The 16369-nt window shown below is 50.3% G+C and overlaps 1 protein-coding gene across 1 annotated transcript; it reads left to right on the forward strand.

The window, feature by feature from the left end:
* Window positions 1-10751: 10751 nt before the first annotated feature.
* LOC143736382 (uncharacterized) lies at window positions 10752-14173 on the forward strand. Its single transcript, XM_077227122.1, has 7 exons — window positions 10752-11057; window positions 11166-11964; window positions 12069-12293; window positions 12388-12653; window positions 12742-12998; window positions 13077-13325; window positions 13415-14173. The coding sequence occupies exons 1-7, from the start codon at window positions 10752-10754 to the stop codon at window positions 14079-14081; spliced, it is 2769 nt and encodes a 922-aa protein (XP_077083237.1). The 3' UTR covers window positions 14082-14173.
* Window positions 14174-16369: the final 2196 nt, after the last annotated feature.

Below are 16369 nucleotides of genomic sequence, written 5' to 3' on the forward strand. Positions count from 1 at the left end.
GACAGCCCCCTTATGGCCAACAAGGACGCACTCGCCCGGTACTCGTGCGCCCACCCTGCTTTTGCTGAGCAGCTGCGTTACCACCGGGTGCACGAGGAGGCCCGGGCTCGCGCCACTCAGCCCGGGTGTGAGGGCGAGGCGCTTGTTGGCTTTGGGGACTACAAGGAGGCCACCCTGAAGGACCTGTACGACTCCAAGGAGAAGCAGCACCAGAAGTAAGTCCTGTTGTGGTGAAGGGCAGTGAACTGTCGACAGGGTGCTGTGACTTGTTGATATGCGTGTTAATCTTTGATCATTGTCTTGCAGCTTTGTCAAGTGGCTACGGCGGAAGACACCGCAGCCTGGGACCTCGATGGACGCCGCCAGGAAGTACATCCTGGGCCGAGACAAGGAGCGGTCGGCAGAGGTGGCTGCTACCCCCCCACCTCCCACCAGCAGCAGCAGCAGCAGCAGCAGCAGCACCCCCACCACCAGCAGTGGCCCCAGCAAGGCCGCTGCTTCCACCGCGCTGCCGCCGCGCAAGCCGATCGCTCCCATGTTCTCGGCCCTACTGGGAAGGCGTCCAATGGCCCCAGGTGAGCTGCAGGCCAAGGTCAGGAAGCTGATGACCACACCAGCACGGCCTGCAGTTCCAGGTAGATCTCTTTCTTTCTCTTTAACACAACAGTGGTTCAGTGTACAGGATTAACTAACCATTGCCCTCCCACCCCACAGCGGTGTCTACATCCGTCAGAGACCAGTGCCCCTCGGTTCCGCCGCCGCCCCCCCCCCCCCCCACAGAGGTGACGGACGAGGATCTGGTCCAGATGGCCACTGACTTAGAAACGGGTAACTGGCACCACACTGGACACGTCACACTGTAACATTTGCCCTCAATATATATTCTTCTGGCGGTATTTTTGTATTAACTGTAATGGTTTCATTTGATGGTCTCTACAGCTGATGCTTGAAGACCAAAGGTAGGTTTGGCAGGTAATGTAGCCGTCTTTGTCGGTGGTAGATGTGTAGAACGTAGTGGCAATGTAGATTTGCTTAACCACCTTCACATGTCTACTTCCCTTGGCCCTGCTGCATCTCTTGACATTCACCTTGTAGCACTAAACCATCTGCCCCATCACTGGCATGCTGTACGTCATCTAATTACTTGCATTCTGCACGTCATCTAATCACTGGCATGCTGCACGTCATTAACACTCAGACTCACTTAGTCTTGCCTGCCTGTGTGTTGCCCCATGACTATCATTGTGCTGATGCCATTTTGTTGTGTGTGAATGTGTCTGAAGCTCACGTACAGGTCCTTCAGACTCTCCCGCTGGTGGTGAGGCCTCCATCTCCACCTCCTCCGGCGTTGTCCTCCATCCCTCCCCCACCGCCACCACCTCGAGTTGCGGCTGCTCCACCTACGCTCGCGGTTCCGGCTCGGGCTCCGGCGTTGACCAGGGAGGAGCCCCGTCGCGTCTCCGTGGAGGAGACGCCATCTGGGGAGGCCACCCTGGCACCAGCGCCGGAGAAGAGGAAGAGGAAGGAGAGGAAAGTGGAGCAGCCCGCAACGCCCACTCCTGCTTCGGCTGAGGTACAAACACAAACACAGACACACACACACACACACACACACACACACCGTGCCCGTACTCATGGACGGCACAACTCAGTGAAGTTGACTGTCAAACTGCATGCAGCACCTCCTCTCAGCCTCCTTACAGTGTGTTTGTTTGTGTTGTTTTTTTCCCTCACAGTCCCGGTTGCCTGAGAGCTGGCGGACAGCTCTCACCGTGGAAGAGCAGGAGTGGATCGGCCGGGAGCTGTTCAAGACAGACAGCGAGGGGAGGACCAAACTCACCACAGACCTCAAGCTGTGGTGGGACCCCCCTCAGCCCCGGCCGAGTTACACTCAGCCATCCGCCTCACCAGCTGCCTTCTTCGCGTGTCGGCTGTTCCTCTGGACGCCCCTGCGTCTGTGGGGCGTCCGGCCGACATGCTGTAATAGGGCCCTCACCAAGTGTGGGCTCTACAGGACCATCCGGAGGGTCCTGGACATCGACGGCTGGTACTTGATGGCCACCGAGTACCTGGAGTGCCGTCGGTGTAAGAGGAAGGTAGCTGCCTGGTCGCAGGAGGTCGTGGGTCAGCTGGGAGAGGGGCATCGCGCCCTCTTCCCGGCAATCCTCACCTACAAGTAAGTAGCTGTCTGAACACTGTCACAGTATGTCTGTTTGTGGCGCCCTCTTCCCGGCAATCCTCACCTACAAGTAAGTAGCTGTCTGACCACTGTCACAGTGTGTCTGTGTGTTGCGCCCTCTTGCCGGCAATCCTCACCTACAAGTAAGTACCTGTCTGAACACTGTCACAGTGTGTCTGTGTGTGGCTCTTCTGTAACACATGATGTGCTCCTCTCTGTAGGCTCGCCTGCGACCGGCGGGTAATCATCCAGCTGCGTGAGCGTACTCGGGGGAACAGCGCCACGCAGCTGTACAAAAAACTCTGTGAGGCACACACAGAGGCCTGGATGCGGCGGTCCATACACTACCTCAGCGTCATGGAGCCCTTCACGTCGCGAGGTGTCGTGCGCATGTGCACCCCACCACCAAAACCGCCACCCGTGCCCCAGTACGCGTGGCTGTTAATGGTGTACTGCCACGACATCCTCTCCCGCCTGGAGGACGTGAAGGCCCGGGTCACCTCCGTCTTCGGAACGGTCTTGAAGATGGATTCGACCAAGAAGGTAAATGTGGTGCTATGTATGTATAAATATATATGTATATAAATGTGGTGCGGAGTATCACGCTCTGGCTATGTGCGTGCAGCCTTACTGAGATGCTTTATTCTTTCAAACAGGTGACCCGGAAGCTCGCCGGTGCTGCCGCCCAGACCGCAGCGTGGGCAACGAACGTCGGCAACGAGCACGGACAGGTGCTCATGTCCGTGCTCACGGACGCCGAGGGTGCCGGCCTGTTGTCCATGGCTGCGGGGTTAATGCGGCGGTATCGGGACGCTGGGGTGGAGCCGCCTCAGCTCCTCTACGTCGACCGGGACTGTTGTTCGTCCCACGGGGGATCCAAGACAGCTGACATGTTCGGGAAGTGGGACAAGCTGGTGGTCCGGCTGGACATCTGGCACCTGATGCGGCGGTTCGCGTCAGGTGCGTTGTGGCAAAAACAATAATTAAACAAACAGCATCACAGTAAGAGACATCATGGTTCCATAACTTGATGTAACATGCATTTTTCCATAACAGGTGTCACCACCGAGAGCCACCAGCTGTATAAACCCTTCCTGCAGCAGCTGTCTTCGTGCATCTTCCTGTGGGACCCAGAGGACGCAGCCCGGTTGCTCAAGGCGAAGAAGAGGATGCTTGAGGCGCAGGGGATGACCTTCTCGTCCGACGCCGGAGTGTGGAGGCACGTCAGCCGCAAGAATATGGCTCTCCATTGCCGTCGCCGCACGCGTGGAGCGGCGGAGACGGAGCGGCTGATCGGTGACCTCCTGGAAACCTTCGGCGGTGCCAACGGACGAGACACCATGGGGATTTCCCTGCTGGACCAAGACCGCATCCAGAAGATCTGGACGGAGCAGCGGCGCCACCTCCATTGCATCCAGGACCCGCCGGGCGTGGAGCTGTACACTGAGACCGGCAGGGTGACCAAGGGGGGGATCAGCCTGCCGGTGTACCGTTGTGCACGAGGCTCCACGTCCCTGGAGTCGTTCCACCTGCATCTCAACCGCTTCATTCCAGGTATGTTTCACATGCTTCACTGTCATGTCAATCTTTCACTGTCATCGACTCGCTGTCATTCACATTGTGTGCACTGAATAAACTGCTAAACAGATCTGTGTTCCTCCTCAGGAGAAAGTGCCAATCCCTGGCACTTCCAGGCATTTCTCCTGGAGGGGTTGACGCGGTGGAACGCCGACAGGGCGGCGTCCGTGGCACAGGAGGGACGGCCGCTGCTCCGCTCCTACAATGGCCCCCTGCAGCACTCCCTTGACCAGCTCAGCCAAAGGGTGCTTGGCACGAGTGTGGTCAAGGATTACACCAAGCCCAGGGAGTACACGGGTAAGAACACTCAAGCCACCGCGCTTACACGTGTCCACACTGAATGATATTTGTACCAGACTGACTGATGCGATTTGTGTTGTTGTACTTCAGGGGAACTCATCGGCATCGAGTACCTGTACTCCCAGACGGGCAGAGTGCTGCAGGACGTCAGCTTGGACCCTGACATTCCGGACGCGGGGGGGGACGTTCCCCAACTCGTCGAGGATGACGAGCTCGCCGACGGCCCGCAGGAGGTGGAGGACCTCACCCTGCACGTGCCTGGCGAGTTCCCAGCTCCTCAGACGGACCCGCGGTCAGGGCGACCGGCTGACGCACCCGCGCCCGAGCCATCCAGTCCGACCGGTGCCCCCGAGCCCGCACCCCACTCCCCCGGCCGGTCCTCGCCAGAGCCTCAGCAGGCTGCTGAGGTAAGCACGCCACCTCTTTGTGGTCTGCGACTGCAGTGCATCTCGCATCACCAAAAACTGCGCTCGCTCTGTTCCATCCACCTGACTTATTGTTTTCCATCTCTTCTTGTGTGTCTGCAGGACTACAGAGGACCGGATGACCAGCCGGGGTACCTGGCCGTGGTCCAGTTGGCCACGGCCTTGGTGGGGTTGCGTCACGACCCGGCCTTGTCAGAGGGGAGGGTAGACGAGCTTATCAGGCTCTACGAGGCCCTGTCACCGTACGACAGGGCCCGAGTGGTTTACCCTCCCCGCTACAGGGACAGGCCAGCTCAGGGGCGCTTCATGGCAGCCAAGCCAAGCCGCCCCAGTATACCTGGTGTGGAAAGCTTGAGACGGTAAGGCTACGCTTCCATCATACATTTCCCTGGTGTACAAACAAGCTGCTTTATGTAATGTTGCCCATTATCATGCTCATATCTGTCATTGTTTTTGTCCATTGTCCACAGCTGCCTGGTCGGAGAGACCTCTGGACCTGCCAGCAGTCCCAGCGCAAGCCGGCTGGTAGAGGCAGTATGCACCCAGCTCTGCCGCTTGATCCCCTCGGGCAGCCGTGCGCGCGGTGCCCGGAGGTCGCGGTGGGACAGCATACTGCTTCGGTACCAGCACATCCGGGACCTTGTGCTGGGCCACCAGAGGCTGATGGCTCGGGCGCCCATACAGCTCTTTGAGCTGAACGCCAGGACCCTCTCGCTGTGGTATGTTTGATGCTTTTGATGTTATGGTAATGACATGCTTGAATGGCATGCTCTCAAAATTGTACATGTAACTAAAACACTACGTTGAAATCCGTTTTCAGGTTCACCAGGATGCAGCGGGAGAAGGAGAGGACTGTGCTAGCTTCAGGCGTTGCAGCAGAGGGACGACCACCAGCGGCAGCGGCAGCGGGTTCGGCGCCGTGCCCAGCAACAGCGGTGGATCGTTCTCCGGCAGCAGCAACAGGCCAGGCGAGGACAGCAGCGCCAAGGGCGGCGGGACCTCTGGCAGCAGCACCGGCCGTGGCAGCACCGGTGCCTGTTCTGCCAGCGCCAGTGCGCCCACTGGCGCCTTTACCGCCTGCCCCCTCAGCTGTTGTCCTGGCCATACCACCGGCTGCTGCAGCTGCAACAGGACCTTTTCCGGCAACACAGCCTCTCTTTCTGGACCTCTCACTGCCCCAGCAGAGTGTGAGGGTGCTCCCCATCCCAACGCTCCCTCGGACAACGCCAGCCCCACACGTCCTCCCTCTGCCGCTGGCCGCCGCACATCACGCCGGCCCTCGGCTGCCTGCACCACCTCCTGCTCCCCCTCCTCAGCCTCGCTCTGCGTACAAAACTGAATGGCTGAGGAGGAAGAGGGCTGAGCAGAGGGCAGCGGCAGGAACAGTCGTCGCTGCCCGGGCCGGCGTGCCACAAGAACAAAAGTGCAGGAGATGCGGCCAGCCAAAGCGGAGGGAGACCGGACACACCCGCTACGGCAATGTACATTTTTGCTCTGCCGCCGCAGCGGGTAAGAGTGTGGAGGACTGGCTGAGGGAGATGAAGGACCAGGGTCGAGCCCCGGACTGATTTCGCATTCTCGCTGGGGCAGGTGTATATAGTTGTTTCAGTGTTTGTTTGTTTGTTTTTTAAAGACATTGACTTTACCCTCCACAAGGACCGGGACCTTGCCGCGGTGTGGAGGCTTCCTACAAACACCGGTCCACACCTGCCACAACTTTTCTACAGCAAAAAAAACATTGTGTATCCCATTCACACCTGTATAACATTGCCATGCCTTTGTACTATTCTGATTCTTTGCACTGACAAGTTATATAGGCCTATACTGTGTGTGTATGCTGCCTATCATATGGCTTAAGAAAAAGAAAAGAAAACATTGTCTGTCCCATTCACACCTGTATAACACATTCACACCTGTATAACACATTGTCATGCATTTGTGCTGTTCTGATTTTATGCGCTGACAAGTTATATAGGCCTTTTGGACATGTGGGTATGTTCAATAATGTGGTCACTGTCTTTGGAGTTACGTCCAGTTGCCACTGGCTCTGTTGCCGCCGCGTTGGTACTTCACACTGTATGCTGCTGCATTATTTATCCATGCATGTCTGTAATGAGCCCTTATACTATGCGTCTGTCTGCTGTGATTGATGTGGTTTAAAATAAGAGGAATGAAGCCTTGTGCCACTGTTCTGCATCAATACCACTGTTCTGCATCTCGCCCCAGAACATTTATGCCATGTGTCTGCTCTGATGCTCTATTTGTATTATTATTATCATCATCATCATCATCAAAATCATCATGTTTTATTGTATTGTAGTTTGAAATAAATAATCTATTTCACACTGTAGTCTACTGCTGCTGTGTTTGGTGTTTTCTGCATCTATACATCATCATCATCAACAACAACTACAACAACAACAACAACTACTGATATTTAATTGATATTTTTTTTACTGAAGAAAAAGGTGAAACGAATAATACACGGCATGTAACTTTTATTTATACATTGAAATAAAATTATTGACATAATATAAATGTAATATAATGTTTAACATAACAAATTTTTATATATATGCAGAAAAAGGTGAAACAATATAAATACAATATATCTATGCAGAAAAGGGTGAAACAATATAAAAAGGGGAAACAATATGAATACAGTATATTATTTAACATAAACAATATAAATACAATATAATGTTTAACACAACAGATTTTAATATCTATGCAGAAAAAGGTGAAACAAATAACGCACGGCATGTTACTTTTATGTATACACATGAAATAGGCATAATATGAATATAATAGTGTGTAATATAATGTTTAATATTTGTGCTTCGGTCGGGATTCGATCCTACGCTTTGATGGTGTCTCGTTTGTACCGCGTTTGTGCGACTGGGCATGCGCGAAGGCACTAATGCGCATGCGCGAAAACAGAGAAGAACGATGGCGAAGCTTTAGCATCCCCACCGCGCATTTTTCTCTGTTTTTGCGCATGCCCAGTAGCGCCTTTGCGCATGCCCAGTTGTACAATATATATATATGTATATATGTCAATCTCAAGTGCAATGCCAATTGCAACCTCACTCACTCACTTACTCACATCAATTATTCATATTAGCAATATTTGCTAAGTATATGGCAGTTTGTGATGTTTCAGAGACGTTCGTTCCAGAGACGTTGTTCGACGGTGCCTTTATCTGTGATGACGGACATTCGAATAAAGGGTGGGAATCATCAGTCAAAGAGTCCAATCTTTCTTAAACCAGGCAGCTACATATGGCAGTTTGTGATGTTTCAGAGACGTTCGTTCCTCCCCTAGGCGGTTCCTCCCATTGGCCGGGAGCCCTGCCTCGGCTCCTATTGGCCGAGGCCTCGTCGCCGGCGCCAACGTCGACTCCGACGTCATTCACTCGATTCACTCTGTCTGAATCACGAATTGCCCCGAAATAACCGGAAATAACCATCTTTTGCTGTTTTACTCCATTTAAAACAATATTTAACACAAACGTTTTTTTAAAAACGCTGCAATTTTCTGCACACGGATCATTTTTTAGCCTTTTTGCTCTCTTTTTTTGTGGGTTTTTCTACCCTGTATTTTTTCGTTGAGCACGTAAGTAAGCATATTTCTTTCCCTTTCTCTTGTTTTATCTGTATTGTATTTTTAAAAGAGGCACATAATAAGCCTTTTATCAAAGTGTACTGCATGCAGAAGAGGCGGGTGAAAAAAAATTGGGGTGATGCCGAGTCGTTACGTTGGAATGACGTTTGACCCGCCTAAACCTTATAATTCTGTATAAAAAGTACAGTTTCATTCATGATTTTCATCGACACCCAGTAAAGTGCAGGTTTTCTTTCTTTTAACTATGTGCAATGCATGCAGAAGTGGCGTGAGAAAAACAATGGGCTAATATATCGAGCAGTTCATAAGCAGCTGACGTAAAACATATAATTCTGTATAAAATGTACAGTTTCATTCATGATTTTCATCGACGCCAGTAAATCCACTTTTTTTTCTCTCAAAAATATAATGTATGCAGACTTCTTCTGATGAGCGTTCGTTTGACCCTTTACTCACTTTATGTCAGTTTTATGATCCGAATAATCAACAACTATGGAAAAAGAAAACGAAATTCGTTTAAAATTATAAAAATATATAACTAAAAAGAAAAAAATTAGTACTAATGCCACTGATTTAAAATTTTCCATGAATATTTATTGTGTATGGGGGTTTTCAGTGGGGGTTTTCATTGTTTGCATTGCTTTACTGTTGCAGAATGGAAAGCACACCCAACCTGCGTGTGGAGGCTGGAGAGCTGGTGCTTAGGCCTTCTAAGCAGGCAGCCACCGTAGAGAAAGTCCAGAGAGAGGGCACGTTACCTGGCTGTGAGGGTGACTGTCTGGTGGGCTTTGGGGTCCACAAGAAGAGCACCTACAAGGAGCTCTATGAGGCTAAGGACAGGGAGAGGAAAAGGTAATATGTGCTTCTGCTTGCTTGTTATTGTATTGCTGTTTTGTATTTATTTTACTCTTATCATGTAAACTATTGTGTTTCTTATGTAGTTATGTGGAGTTCATCCGGCACAAGGGCACCAATACAGGCAGCAAGATGGACGCCCTGAAAAAGTACATCTTGCTGAGGGACCAGCAAAGGGAAAAAAAGTCATCCTCTGCATCCCAGCCTGCTGTCCCGCACCCTTCACGCCTGACTTCTCCTCCTCCCACCCAAAGCTCCCATTCCCAGCCAGCCACAGCACACAGTGAGTTTTTAGATCTATAAGTGGTGTAATTCTATGCACGTTCTAATGGAATTATGAATAACATTGTAATTTTTCTGCCCTCAGAGCCAACAGATGAAGATCTGCTGGCTTCAGCCATGGAGGTGGAGCCACAGTGTGAGTGTTTTGTTTTCTTTTGTGTGTAGAAAAAGCATGCTCACCTGATCTTATGTGATCACTAATACATTTCCTAACATCATATGGTATTGTTATGTAACCATAAATGTCTTCAAATTATTAAATCATTAGTACTAATTACAAAATTAAAATGATGTGTTCTTCACAGTACTTACACCAGCACCACCACCTTCAGCGCCGATCCGCTCACCTCGCTTGGAGCAAAGAGCCGCTCAAAGGCTGGTGTCAGCGGCTTCTGAGGTACAGTTTTCACACCAGAAGTTTGCACATATATATATATATATATATATATATATATATATATATATATATATATATATATATTATTATTAATTTACTCATTTTGTTTTTATTCATACATGACATATTTTTGTGTTCCTATAGGTTGTTCTCCCTGAGGCCTGGAAGCACTCCCTTCCAAAAGAACAACACGAGTGGATCGGCCGCTCCCTCTTCCGACGCCAGGGTGGAAGGGCAGCGCTGACAGATAACCTGCAGATGTGGTGGTACCCTCCCCAGCCTCGTCTGCAGTATCATCAGCCTCCAGCATCGCCGGACGTGTTCTTCACCTGGCCGCTGTGTTTGTGGATGCCCTACAGAATGTGGTCCTACAAGCTGATCTGCAGCTCGCCAGACTGCAGACGGTCTGGTCGGCGACTGACATCATGTGGGCTCTACAAGACAGTGAGGCGGGTGCTGAATTTACACGGCTGGTATTTTCTGGCAACAGAGTACCTGGAGTGTCAGCGCTGCCACAAGAAGCTCGCCGCGTGGTCCTATGACGTCCTGGACCAGCTGGATCCGGCTCACCGCAGGATGTTCCTAGCTATCCTCACTTACCGGTGAGTCATGAGAAAATTATTCTTACTGCAGGTGCAATTACCTACTAACATGTTACACCGTTAACTAGGATGTAATGGTAATAATGTAACTTAAATTACTTAAAAATAATATTTTTCTTAGTACTTTTAAAATTAATTACATGTAATAATTTGTACACAAAACAAGCTTCTGTAGTTTTTCCCCACGACACTGTGTCTGCCAGTCAAGGTTCTATACAGAATGTGTGAACGACCCACCCCCATTGATCTTTGCTTGACCTTTCAAAGGTGTCAAGCTCAGAACAATAACATTCCAACACCTTGAGACACCTAGCCTGACAGCTGAGGTTCTATTCAAGATGTGTTAACGGCCCCCCATTGAGCCTTGCTTGACCTTCGATAGATGTCAGTCTTAAAACAATATCAAAGTCTGTACAGTTTTTTTATCTTTTTGTATGGGAAACATCGCACCTTTCCTCTGCTCTGGAAAAGATAACACTTTAAAGGAACTTTAATAAACTCTTGTGATATGCATGTGGCAAAGTTGATGAGGGAGCGATCTCTCGGCAACAGCGTCTCTATGCTGTATCACAAGCTGTGTGAACAGCATAGTGAGGAATGGATGGAGAGGTCCCTGCAATATCTCTCTGTGTGTCACCGGTTCCATGGCACCACCACACAGCCCATCTCACCTCCACCACCCAAGCCGCCTGTACCAACCGCCAAGTGGCTCCTCTCTGTCCACGCAGAGGATATCCGGTCCCGGTATGGTGAGCTCAAAGCCAGGGTCACCTCTGTCTTTGGGTCCATCCTGAAGATGGCCTCCACAAAAAAGGTAACATATTAATCAAATATTAGTTTCAAAGGCCCAAATGTGTATATACAGGTGTAGATAAAAAATTCGTAGGTTATCTGTACTGAATTTTCTGTTTTCCAACAACAGGTGGCCAAAAAACTGGCAGGAGCTGCAGCTGGGACCGCAGCCTGGGTCACCAATGTGGGCAATGAGCACGGACAGGTCCTCATGTCTGTGCTCACCTCACACGAGGGTCAGGGACTGCTGCCCATGACCACAGGCCTGGTGAAGAGGTACGAGGCGGCTGGTGTCGCTCCCCCCACGCTCCTTTATGTGGACAGAGACTGCTGCTCTTCTGTGGGCACATCCAGAGCAGGTGCCATGTTCAGCGGCTGGAGTGATGTGGTGGTACGTCTCGATGTGTGGCACTTCATGCGGCGCTTCGCCGCTGGTCTGCACACTGACAGCCACCCGCTCTACGGTCTGTTCATGGCGAAGCTCTCTGCCTGCATTTTCGTCTGGGACGAGGGAGATGTGGCTCTGCTGAGGGAGGCCAAAATGAGGGAGCTAGAGCAACAGCATGGCATCAGAGGCCTCACTGATGACCAGCTAACCAGCAGGCTCACCTCCAGACAGTTGGCGCTGCACTGTCGACGCTGCACACGTGGCGTGGAGGAGACAGAGCAGCTAATCTGTACGTTGCTGGAGGCCTTCAAGGACGCCAGGGAAACCATGGGCATCCCCTTGGTGGACCAGGAGAGGATGGACGTCATATGGGACACGCAAAGACGCCATCTTCCCTGCATCCAGGACCCCCCTGGTGTGCAGCTGTACACCCAGACAGGAAGTATGACAAGGGGAGGGCTCACACTTCCTGTCTACCGCTGCGCTAGGGGTTTCACTTCCCTGGAGTCCTTCCACAACCACCTCAACCGCTTCATACCCGGTGAGATTACACACATCCACCTCAATGTTTTTTTTTGTGATTGTCTGTTTTTATCTCTTTTGTAATTATAAATTAGTGTTAATGTTTCCTTTTTTTTTTATCAGGAACGAGCGCTAACCTGGAAAATTTCCAGGCTTATCTGCTTGAGGGTTTGGAGCGGTGGAACGAGGACCGCGCTGCTGCTGCTGCTGCTGCTACCGTAATGGATGAGGGCCCGTCGTCCCTGCGCTGCTACAGTGCCTCGCTCCAGCACAGCCTCAATGAGCTCAGTCAGCGTCTTCTTGGCTGTAGTCTTGTACAAGACCATTCAAAGCCAGGACAGTACACGGGTATGTGTCTATAATGCCATGCTTTGTTGTTTTCTTTGTAATGCACAGGTGTCGGTTTTAAAACCTTGTTTTCAATTTAATTTTGTTTTGTCAGGCGAGCTCATCGGGGTGGAGTACCTGTGCTCGCAGCAGTCCTGGGAGTTCAGGGAGGACTTTGGGCGGGACCCAGATGCCCCAGATAGAATCCCAGATGACCTAGGGGAGGCAGAAGATGAGGGATTTGGGGATGAGGCAGAGGAGCAGGACCACACCATCTCCCCTCTTTCCTTAGTGTCCACCCAGGAAGCTGTACGCTTGTCTCAGGATTCAGCCTCACCCTCTCAGTCCTCCCAGGACCTGCCTCCTGAGCCCCAAGAAGATGTATGTATGCATGCAGGCATCCCTTGCCATGCCATCATATGGAGGACTTTTTTTATCCATCCACTAATTTCTTCTTTCTTCTTGTTAGGTGTGCAGAGGACCAGACGGGACACCAGGTTTTGACAGAGTGGTGGACCTGGCCAGGTACCTCGTCGAGCTGAGAGAAAAGCCTTGTGTCTCAGATAGGGAAGCCACTGACATTGTTCGGCTGTGGGACAGACTGCCGGACAGTGACAAAAAAGGTGTTTCCTATCCGACGAGACACAAGGGGAGACTCTTACAAGGCAGGTTTAAGGCCACCCACTCCAAAACCTCCACCTGTCATGGAAAGGAGAGCCTGAAGCGGTAAGTTAAATATTTGCACACAGAGCTTTAATAATGTAAATGACTATATGCTTTATAATTCCCTATTTTATTTTACAGGTGTGTGCTGGGGCAGGGGTCGGGCCCTGCGCAATGGCCCAATATTAGTCGAATTGTAGAGGCAGTATGTCTGGAGCTTTCCTCCATTCATCCAGCGGGGAAGGTGAAGTGGGGAGTTTCATTGAACCGCTGGGCTGCCGTTCTACACGACTACCAGGCCATACGGAGGCTGGTGGGGAACTGCCCAGCACTGAGGGGACGGGCAAGGATTCAGCTGTTTGAGGTCAATCAGCGGACGCTTTCTGTCTGGTAAGTAGTTTCTTTTTAAAGCCAGCTATAAAAGGAATTTTACAATTCTCATATTCTGTTCATCCTATTAATTGTGCCATTTTAAACAGGTACAACAACTACTGGAAGAAGCTGGAAGCAGACGTGCTGGCTCTGAGTGTGCCCTTGCCTCAGATCCGCATGGTGTCTAACACCCTTCTTCCTGTAGCCAAACAGAAGACGTCAGTGCCCGCTGCACCTCAATCAGCACTCAATCAGCGACATCCTCCCCCCGCATCAGCACCCGCCCTGTCTGCTCCACCGCCAGCGTCTCTCTCTGCTCCACCGCCGGCGTCACTCTCTGCTCCACCGGTAGCATCGCTCTCTGCTCCACCGCCGGCGTCACTCTCTGCTCCACCGGTAGCATCGCTCTCTGCTCCACCGCTGGCGTCACTCTCTGCTCCACCGGTAGCATCTCTCTCTGCTCCACCGCCGGCGTCACTCTCTGCTCCACCGGTAGCATCGCTCTCTGCTCCACTGCCGGCGTCACTCTCTGCTCCATCTTTGAGCAGAACAACTTTGTGGAGGAAGAGAAAGGCAGAAGAGTTTTTAGCCCAGAAGCAAGGGCTGCCCCCTCCACAGCAACGTGAAAGAAAAGATTACACATGCAGTCGATGTGGGCAGCCCAGAAAAAAAGAGTTTGGGCACACCAGGGTGGGCAGCTTCTTCTTCTGTGCCACAGCAGAGGGAAAGACTGTAGAAGAGTGGCTGCAGGAGAGGAGAAATGCTTCACTGTAAATAGTTATTTGTGTAAATATTGTAAATGTCCTGTTTCTTATTATTAAGGAATATTTAATTGCATTTAATAAAGAGCATGTAATTATTCCAAAGTGATTGTTCTTTATTTCAAAAGGTTTATCTGCCTTCATAACGGTCATATAAATTGTCCTTAATAATGATTATTTATTTTAGAACATTTAACGATTGTTCTTTTATTTGAGAACATTTATGTGCCCTCAATAAATGCCATGTTAATATATATCAAAACCTAATTTAGGGTTTACCTGCCTTCATGAGTCATGTAAATTTCCCTAAATTATAGTTTTTTACTTTTGCACATTTATTTGCCCTCATAAAAACCACGAAACAGTCCTTCTTTATTTCAGAATGCTTCTCTGTTAAAATAGGCCATGTCTGACCTATATATATAATTAATATATGTACGTATGTATTATTACATTTATACATATTTGTTGTACTTGTACAGATTTTAATTAAACAAAGGGTATATAGGGATCCCACAGTTAAGGCCATGTTAATAGTCTTAAATGCTTGTTCTTTATTTTAGAACACTTATTTTCTCCCATGAGGGTCATTAAACAGTCATAAAAGACTGTTCTTTATTTTAGAATGTTAATCTGCCTTCACAAAGGCCATGTTAACAGTCCTTAATGACATTTATAGAACATTTATTTGTCTTCATGAAGATCATGCTAATTGTCTTGCCCATTTATTTTATTTGTGGAGCTTTTTTATGTATTTAAATTATGCATTAGCATTCTATTATACCATGGTCTGGGTGAGTACTCGATTCTGGCTGCAGGATGTCCGTTAAAAAGTGACAGAGGACACCTAGTAAAGGAGTTCTGGTGAATCTGACTGTTTACCGTTCGAAATTAATAAATAAATGCGCTGGCTACATCAGCTGTGAGTAACCATGTTTACAATTTAAAAAAACCAGGGGGGTATAAAACAGAGTCAGACAAAGATGGAGAGACTCAAGAAGAAGTGACAACATGTAGAATGCAACAGGACGTCTCTGAATGGTTAGTTGATGAATTTATGTTTCTGATGTGGAGTTAACTATCTTCAATTAGCATAATTCTGTCATGATAATCTATAAATCGCTCCTATAGGAACTGTTGTGAGATGCACACAGAGTGACTTTTTATTGCATGTGAAAAGAAGGATGCTAAAGTTTGAGCTGACTCACAAATGTTCTTCTTATAAAACAACTTTTCCTCTTCTCAACATGGACTGCGTGTCCCGGGGGCGGGGTTTATGTACATTTTAGGGTTGCTGATGTCACTAACCTGGGAGGAATGTCGTGTAGTCCCTACCAGCCGTTTGTTGTAGTCCTTTTCTTTAAAAGCAAATAACTCCCTTTGCTTTGAACTTTGAGCATTGTAACTTTGCAGATGTTGTTTATGCTCAAACAGCAACATTTCACAGTTAGAAAAGTGAAATCGTGTTTTACCACCCCTTTAAGCATCAGAGCAGACACATGGCATTACTGTTCTGTGCAGAGATGCCACAGCATCCAGTTTGGCAAGTACCAGGGTCAAACTTTCCGTTGGCTCCTGGAGAACGACGTGGGCTACACCACGCAGTTGGTTGCCAGCCACCAGCGGGAGCGGGAGAAAAGTGCCTCCGACAGCCCCCTTATGGCCAACAAGGACGCACTCGCCCGGTACTCGTGCGCCCACCCTGCTTTTGCTGAGCAGCTGCGTTACCACCGGGTGCACGAGGAGGCCCGGGCTCGCGCCACTCAGCCCGGGTGTGAGGGCGAGGCGCTTGTTGGCTTTGGGGACTACAAGGAGGCCACCCTGAAGGACCTGTACGACTCCAAGGAGAAGCAGCACCAGAAGTAAGTCCTGTTGTGGTGAAGGGCAGTGAACTGTCGACAGGGTGCTGTGACTTGTTGATATGCGTGTTAATCTTTGATCATTGTCTTGCAGCTTTGTCAAGTGGCTACGGCGGAAGACACCGCAGCCTGGGACCTCGATGGACGCCGCCAGGAAGTACATCCTGGGCCGAGACAAGGAGCGGTCGGCAGAGGTGGCTGCTACCCCCCCACCTCCCACCAGCAGCAGCAGCAGCAGCAGCAGCAGCACCCCCACCACCAGCAGTGGCCCCAGCAAGGCCGCTGCTTCCACCGCGCTGCCGCCGCGCAAGCCGATCGCTCCCATGTTCTCGGCCCTACTGGGAAGGCGTCCAATGGCCCCAGGTGAGCTGCAGGCCAAGGTCAGGAAGCTGATGACCACACCAGCACGGCCTGCAGTTCCAGGTAGATCTCTTTCTTTCTC

This window comes from Siphateles boraxobius, unplaced genomic scaffold (genome assembly GCF_051911475.1).
Source record: "Siphateles boraxobius isolate OS27281-9 unplaced genomic scaffold, OSU_SipBor_1 13, whole genome shotgun sequence".
Lineage (NCBI taxonomy): Eukaryota > Metazoa > Chordata > Actinopteri > Cypriniformes > Leuciscidae > Siphateles > Siphateles boraxobius.